At 46.3% G+C, this 8,662-nt stretch overlaps 1 protein-coding gene across 4 annotated transcripts in view; it reads right to left on the bottom strand.

The window, feature by feature from the left end:
- Window positions 1–8,662, bottom strand: part of LOC147123467 (putative E3 ubiquitin-protein ligase HERC1) — a 491,571-nt gene that overhangs the window by 147,102 nt on the left and 335,807 nt on the right. For all 4 annotated transcript variants that reach the window (XM_085973371.1, XM_085973346.1, XM_085973361.1 and 1 more), the window contains 2 exons: window positions 5,834–6,040; window positions 1,462–1,592 (listed from right to left, as the gene is read on the bottom strand). In XM_085973371.1, the coding sequence (XP_085829497.1) occupies window positions 1,462–1,592; window positions 5,834–6,040 (338 nt within the window). The remainder of the gene's footprint in view (window positions 1–1,461; window positions 1,593–5,833; window positions 6,041–8,662) is intronic.

Raw genomic sequence — 8,662 nt, 5'->3', positions numbered from 1 at the left:
GAGAGAGGTGGGACAGAGGGGGAGAGAGGGTGGGACAGAGGGGGAGAGAGGGTGGGACAGAGGGGGGAGAGAGGGTGGGACAGAGGGGGAGAGAGGGTGGGACAGAGGGGGAGAGAGGGTGGGACAGAGGGGGAGAGAGGGAGGGACAGATGGGAGAGGGGGAGAGGGAGGGACAGATGGGGAGAGGGGGAGAGAGGGAGGGACAGATGGGAGAGGGGGGAGGGACAGATGGGGAGAGAGGGAGGGACAGATGGGGAGAGAGGGAGGGACAGATGGGGAGAGAGGGAGGGACAGATGGGGAGAGAGGGAGGGCAGATGGGAGAGATGGGGAGAGAGGGAGGACAGATGGGGAGAGAGGGAGGGACAGATGGGGGAGAGAGGGAGGGACAGATGGGGAGAGAGGGAGGGACAGATGGGGAGAGAGGGAGGGACAGATGGGGAGAGAGGGAGGGACAGATGGGGAGAGAGGGAGGGACAGATGGGGAGAGAGGGAGGGACAGATGGGGAGAGAGGGAGGGACAGATGGGGAGAGAGGGAGGGACAGATGGGGAGAGAGGGAGGGACAGATGGGGAGAGAGGGAGGGACAGATGGGGAGAGAGGGAGGGACAGATGGGGAGAGAGGGAGGGACAGATGGGGAGAGGGAGGGACAGATGGGGAGAGAGGGAGGGACAGATGGGGAGAGAGGGAGGGACAGATGGGGAGAGAGGGGAGGGACAGATGGGGAGAGAGGGAGGGACAGATGGGGAGAGAGGGAGGGACAGATGGGGAAGAGGGAGGGACAGATGGGGAGAGAGGGAGGGGACAGATGGGGAGAGAGGGAGGGACAGATGGGGAGAGAGGGTGGGACAGATGGGGGGAGAGAGGGAGGGGACAGATGGGGAGAGAGGGAGGGACAGATGGGGAGAGAGGAGGGACAGATGGGGAGAGAGGGAGGGACAGATGGGGAGAGAGGGAGGGACAGATGGGGAGAGAGGGAGGGACAGATGGGGAGAGAGGGAGGGACAGATGGGGAGAGAGGGAGGGACAGATGGGGAGAGAGGGAGGGACAGATGGGGAGAGAGGGAGGGACAGATGGGGAGAGAGGGAGGGACAGATGCAGGAGAGTGAAGGGCCGAGAGAGGCGGAGTGAAAGAGAGAATAGAAAGACAGCTCACAGAACAGAAGGTTTAAAGTGCTGGGTTCTGCTCAATTTCCCCCATAAGCTGCACTGCCTCCTGCACGACCTGCCTCCCCCAAAGTGCAGCCCATTCAAATATTTGCACATGCGCGGTATCTACAATGTAAAAGCTGGTGAGTGGTCTGCGCGGGACCTCTCAGACCACTGCGCGGCTGTGTGCACGCACACCTTACGGGAACTCTGGTACTGCTGTACATGCAGGTGAAATTTAATTTTTGGAATGATTTCCCAAGGCTTTGATGTTGTTCTTATGTGAACTGCTTTAAGAAAAGTATGGCTTACCTGAAATGAATCTAGTATCACTGGCTCTTCTGGATTATGTGGCTCTCTTGTTCCAAGTAAAATTTTCCCATCAGAGTATCCAACTGCAATTGGTTTACCTTCACTGTACCAGGCAATGCACTGAACAGCAACTGAATAACAATTAAGAGAATACATTTATTATGGCCACAGCACCAGAAGCACAATGCATTTAACAGATATGGACAATTTAAACCCCTTATAAGCACTGATACTGAATTACTATTGCTATTGGATATGTGTATTGTTACTTATGTTTGTGGGTGGGTGGGTCCGGGGGGGGGGTGGGGGGCGGGGAATATAAATACTTGGCAGTTAAGCCCAGTTTTATACTTATCAGAATTGTTTGATGAATAATTGAAATTTAATAACATGCTCACCTGTACCTATTTTATGATACAAATACTAGAAGAACAAGGGAGATTTTGTTCAATAATATATGACATTCTGAACACCCAACCCTAAGTTAAAGATCTCAAGACCACATAATATTGAAATACTAACTTATTGAAAATCTTATCAGAGAACAAATGTTCTTCTCCCACTTTTGGGAGTGTACATCAATACACAGTTGAGAGGATGGACATATGGCCTGCTCCCAGGACTCTGCAAATGCAGTCAGTTACTGGTTGCTAAAATTCCATCCTTTTATTTTCACTCTTCATTTGGAAAAAGTGCCCTATCCTCAATGAATTGGTTTAGATTGGGAATGCATCACCAAGGAGTCACAGATGTAATCCTGCTTCATACAACAGTTGATACAAGAGGTGACTTAGCACATCAGTCTAAGATTATATTTATATAGTATTCTAAACTTGGAAATTGAAAAGTAATAATTTTATTTGGTGTTTTATAAAAAAAGGCATTTCAGGGTTATTTTTGTTTTAGTATCACACTCCATAGTCAGCATACCAGAGTTCTTGTAGGTTGAATATTTTGTGCAATACATTTATGCAGAAACTTGAAGAAAACATCATTAAAACAGAGAGAATTATAAATGTGCATTTTATAATTCACAGTATTGGCTTGTATAGCAAATCATGCATAACAAATACAGGTATAAGCAATATGTGATACACCTGTTAAATGTCTAAAAAAAAACTTTTTTCAAACTATTTTTCGAAGTTACTCAGTGAACTGTCAAAACCACTCTGGAGGAGGAGAGACATTGGTATATGAAACTAGCCTTTAGCTGGCTGCTGCATGGCTCAGAGAAACAAAATAAAAACTTGATACTTTAAGAATATGCTGTGCAAGGAAGATGCTGGGCATCAGCTCAGAGGATAGAGTTACAGAGTTACTAATGCTGAACTAATGAGGAAGAGTGCAAGAATCATAGAATGATATGGGACAGAAGGAGGCCATTCGGCCCATTGTGCCTGTGTCAGTTCTTTGGTAGAGCTATCCAATTAGTCCCACTCCCCTGCTCTTTCCCATAGCCCGGTAAATGTTTCTCTTCAAGTACTTATCCAATTCCCTTTTGAAAGTTACTCTTGAATCTGCTTCCACCACCCTTTCAGGCAGTGCATTCCAGATCACAACAACTCACTGTGTAAAAAAAATGTTTCCTCATGTCACCTCTGGTTCTTTTGCTAATTACCATAAATCTGTGTTCTCTGGTTAATGACCCTTCTGCCATTGGTATCAGTTTCTCCTTATTTACTCGAGGGCCCGTATGGGCCACTCCAGCTCCTATTTCTTATGTTCTTACTCTATCAAATCTATTCATGATTTTGAACACCTATATCAAATCTCCTCTTAAACTGCTTTGCTCTAAGGAGAACAACCCCAGCTTCTTCACATGACTGAAATGCCTCATCCTGGTAGAAAATCTCTTCTGGACCCTCTCCAAGGCCTTAACATCCTTCCTAAAATGCGATGCCCAGAATTGAACACAATACTCCAGCTGAGGCCGAACCAATGTTTTATAAAGGCTCAGCATAACTTCCTTGCATTTGCATTCTATGCCTTTATTAATAAAGCCAAGGATCTGATGCTTTTTTTTTTAAAAACAGCCTTCTCATAATGTCCTGCCACCTTCAAAGATTTGTGTACATACACCCCTCTGTTCCTTCAGTGCCTTTAAAGTTGCACCATTTAGTTCATATTGCCTCTCCTCATTCTTCCTACCAAAATGTTTCACTTCACACTTCTCTGCATTAAATTTCATCTGCCTTGTGCCTGCTCATTTCACCAGTCTGTCTATGTCTTACTGAAACAATAGCAAAATACTGCAGATGTTGGAAATCTGAAATAACAACAGAAAATGGTGGAAATACTCAGCAGGCCAGGCAGCATCTGTGGAGAGAGATGCTGCCTGGCCTGCTGAGTATTTCCAGCATTTTCTGTTGTTATTTTATGTCTTACTGAAGTCTGTTATTATCCTCATTGTTTACTGTATTCTGAGTTTCGTGCCATCTGCAAACTTTGAAATTATGCTTTCTATACCCTAGTCCAGGTCATTAATATATATCAAAAGGACCAGTGGTCCTAATACTGATGCCTGATGGACACCACTGTATACTTCCCTCCAGTCTGAAAAACAGCCGTTCTTTCTGCTCCTTAGCCAATTTTGTATCCATGCTGCCACTGTCCCTTTAATCCCATGGGCTTTAATTGTGCTCACAAGCCTATTATGTGGTACTTTATCAAATGTCTTTTGAAAGTCCATATACACAACATCAACCATACTACCCTCATCAACCCTCTCTGTTACTTCATCAAAGAACTCAATCAAGTTAGTCAAACACGATTTGCCTTTAACCAATCCATGCTGACTTTCAGTTATTAGCCCATACTTTTCCAAATGCCAATTAATTTTCTCTCAGATAATTGTCTCTAAAAGTTTCCCCACCACCAACATTAGGCTGACTGGCCTCTAGTTGCCAGGTTCAACCCTCTTCCTTTTTTAAACAGGGGTGCAACATTTGTGGCTATGATAAATTGACCCTTAGTGTTAGGGGGATTAAATACGTGGGGTTACGGGGATCGGGTGGGATATGTGTCGGTGCAGGCTCGATGGGCCGAAATGGCCTCTATCTGCACTGTGGGGTTTCTGTGATTTCTGTGATTTGCAATCCTCTAATCCTCTGGCACCATCCCCATATCTAAGGAGGATTGGAAGATTGTGGCCAGAGCCTCCGGAATGTCCACCCTTAGTAACCTAGGATGCATCCCATCTGGACCGGGTGACTTTCTTACTTTGAGGACTGCCAACCTTTTAAGTACCTCCACTTTATTTTTATCCCTATCCAATATTGCTACTACCACCTCCTTTATTGCTACATTGCAGCACCCTCTTGGAATGGTAGCATTTGTGTACTGTAAGGCTGAAGATTAATTCCCTGTAAAAATGATGGGATGGTTCTCAACTGGGAAAAGACCATGTGGAAGGCCAAAGCCAAGATGGTGGGGCTTTGTAAAGTAACACCCGAAGCAAATGCAACCAAAGAATTTATCCGAAATTATTTGACTATAATTGCAAAGAGTTTTGTCACAGCTATCAAAGTGCAATATTGGCCCAGTAATTCCTCTCTGAACGCGTGAGTACGGTCGGGGTACTCACGCGTCTGGCCGGAGGAAATGCCCGTGTTCAGCATGCACAACGCATGCGGGGAAAACCGCATTTCCAGTCCTCTGAACGAAGGGGTTCAGAGGCACAGCGCGTGCGACTGCACAGGCAGCGCGTGCGCAGTGAAATTCCTTTTTTTTCCCCCAGAGTTGCCAGAGTGTAAAGGCCTCCGGTTTTTACGCGTGGAAAAACCAGACGCAAGTGCTTAGTTTTACAGGTAAGTGGGCTTTTAGTACAATTTAGAATTTTTTTTCCACAGGTTTGTTATTTTTAAAGAATTTACAGTAAGGTAAGTTTAGTTTTAGCCCCGATTTTTTAAAAATTTATTTTTTCAAAAATTTGATTAATTGTTTAATATAGTTTTTTAAAGTTATTCAGTTAATTTAATTATTGGGATGCTTTTTAAAATTTTATTTAAAGTTTAAGTAGTGTTTTGGGGTGCAGTACTTTTCATGAGTTTGACAGTCTTTACTATCAAACTTATGAATGAAGTTTCCCCTCCCCTGATTGGCTGAACAGTGCTCACCTGATCCCAGCCGGCACATCGCACTAACTACGCCGCTGGGTCAGGTTAGCACAGCGCGCCGAGATCAGAACCGGGCCACTGACAGGAAATCCACTGCGGGCCAGATTTCAGATGTCGGCGCGCAGGGTGAGCGCACATCGGGGGCTTGCACGCGCGGCAAGCCCCCGACAGGAATTACTGGGCCATTGTATTGGAATATCAGTACTATGCCATGAAGTGATAGGATGTAGGTTGAAGTTGCCATCATTTGAACATACCATCTTTCCTCTGACAATGCACTAGGTCAATCGTGTCAGAAACAGATGTTTCTGTAACTTCGATGCAGCCAATTGATCCATCCAGTCGACCCACTAATAGAACTTCAGCTTGTTTGTTATTGCCTTTGCTTAAGAATGGTGCTTGAACATCTGCCCAGGTCAAAGCAGTTACCCAGGAAGGCTGAATCTTCATGTGGATTTGGCTCCCTTTGGAAGGAAAAAAAGGTTAATTAACTTACAGGAGAGAGACAGAGGTCAAAGGGAGACCGACAGAAACAGGGAGAATGAGGAAAAAATTAGATATAAAGAGATGCAGACACAATGGAGTAGATTTTCCCGAACCTGTCGGGAAGAAGGCGGGACTTCAACTTTCGGTTTTTGACCCGCCTACATCGACGTCCGGCCAATCCGCGCGATTTTCCCTTGATTGACCTTGTTGAGCCCCCCAGCGGGCTCAGCAGGCCAATTAAGGGCCACCCGGCAACAGTGACGTCACAGACTGCAATTTCATCTGTCAAGAGTTCTTGACAGATGAAATATCAGTGTTTCACAGCTGATTGAAGCTGTCAAACACTGACAGTCTGACTTCTACCATGAGTCATTCTGCACAGACTCAGTTAGAACTCTTACCGGCACTCAAAGCTGAAGGCTGTCACTTTTCACAGATCGCAGCCGTTCAGCTTTAAGTGTCAGCTGAGTGATGGGCTCCTGACGGCTACAGGAAGAAAGGCTGTAAAGGTAAGTACAGGTAAGTAAAAGTTCTTTACACACTTTAGACACACCAAACACACTTACCTTTGCACTCATGCACCCATCACTCACCTGAGCGCCGACATCGTGACCCTTCCAACTCCTTCAACCCGACGGCCCGCCTGCTCTAACCTGGCGTGGTTTGGAACCATCGGGAAACCCACACGAAACCCCTCAAAATAGGGATTAGGCTAAAAATTGCCTATTAACTACCTGTTAACAGGCAGTTAATTGGCACTAATCCCTTCCCGCCTGGTTTCGGCAGGTCCCAGTGCAGGGCGGGTACTCGCCGCCCCTGAAACTTACGTGGGGCGGGGTTTTGGGCAGGATGGTGTCAGGACCCCCAAATTCATGATTCCTCCCCCCCCCCCCCCCCCCCCCCCCCCCAAAAACCCCGCCTGACGGCTCCAGGAAAATCTAGCCCAATGTGAGTGAGTAATAAAAGAAAGTACACACAGGCATAGAGATACACATGATCAAAATAAAGATCTCTCAGAGATTTCATAGAACGTTTCATAGAGATAGGAACAGGAGTAGGCCATTCGGCCCTTCGAGCCTGCTCCGCCATTCAATGAGATCATGGCTGATCTTCGTCTGAGATCATAGCTGATCTTACCAGTTCAGTACCCCGTCCCCGCCTTTTCTCCGTAACCCTTAATCCCCTTAGCCTTCAGAAATATATCCAATTCTCTCTTGAAAATATTTATTGAATTAGCCTTCGCAGCCCTCTGTGGCAGGGAATTCCACAGGCTCACCACTCTTTGAGTGAAGAAATTCTTCCTCATCTCTGTTTTAAATGATTTGCCCGCTATTTTTAGACTGTGGCCCCTGGTTCTGTGCTCCCCCGGCCATTGGAAACATTCTCTCTGAATTCAGCCTGTCCAGGGCCTGCCATAATTTTATATGTTTCGATGAGATCCCCTCTCAATCTTCTAAACTCCAGTGAGTACAAGCCCAAACTATTTAATCTCTCTTCGTAGGTCATTCCCGCCATTCCAGGTATCAGCCTGGTGAATCGCCGTTGCACTCTTTCCATGGCAAGAACATCCTTCCGCAGATGGGGCGACCAAAACTGTACACAATACTCCAGATGCGTCTCACCAGCACCTTGTACAGCTGTAGTAAGGTATCCCTATTCCTATACTCGAACCCCTTGATATGAAGGCCAACATACCATTTGCCTTCTTGATCGCCTGTTGCACCTGCATGCTCTCCTTCAGTGACTGGTGCACAAGAACACCCAGGTCCCTCTGCACTTCCCCATCTCCCAATCTATTGCCATTTAGATAATAATCTACCCTCCTGTTTTTACCCCCAAAGTGGATAACCTCGCATTTATCCACATTATAGTGCATCTGCCACGTATCCGCCCATTCCCCCAACCTGTCCAAATCGCACTGTAGCCTCCTGACATCCTCATCAGAGCCCACCCCTCCTCCTAGTTTAGGTGTCGTCAGCGAATTTGGAAATATTGCATCCAATTCCCTGATCCAGATCATTTATATATATTGTGAACAGCTGGGGTCCCCAGGACAGATCCTTGCGGCACCCCGCTGGTCACTGCCTGCCACTCCGAAACGAGCCGTTTATTCCAACTCTCTGTTTTCTATCCGCCAGCCAGTTCTCTATCCACGTTAATACTTTGCCCCCAATCCCATGAGCCTTAATTTTGCATGATAATCTTTTGTGTGGAACCTTATCGAAGGCTTTCTGGAAGTCAAGGTACACCAACATCCACTGGCTCTCCCCCATCTATTTTACCAGTTACTTCCTCAAAAAATTCCAGCAGATTAGTCAAACACGATTTACCCTTTGTAAATCCATGTTGACTCTGTCCGATCCTTTCCCCCATTTGTCAAGTGCTCCGCTATTTTATCCTTAATAATGGACTCTAGCATTTTGCCCACAACCGATGTAAGGCTTACTGGTCTATAATTCCCTGCTTTCTCTCTACCCCCCTTTTTAAATATTGGGGTAACATTAGCTACCCTCCAATCCACGGGTACTGTTCCCGAGTCAATGGAGTTCCGGAAGATGATCCTTAGAGCATCTGCTATCTCCAGGGCCACCTCCTTAAGT

The sequence above is a fragment of the Somniosus microcephalus genome, chromosome 2 (genome assembly GCF_052327205.1).
Source record: "Somniosus microcephalus isolate GS21.2 chromosome 2, FLI_Smic_1.0, whole genome shotgun sequence".
In the NCBI taxonomy this organism is placed as follows: domain Eukaryota; kingdom Metazoa; phylum Chordata; class Chondrichthyes; order Squaliformes; family Somniosidae; genus Somniosus; species Somniosus microcephalus.
Note: the sequence above shows the minus strand (reverse complement) of the source record. Positions and strands in the feature narration are given on the sequence as shown.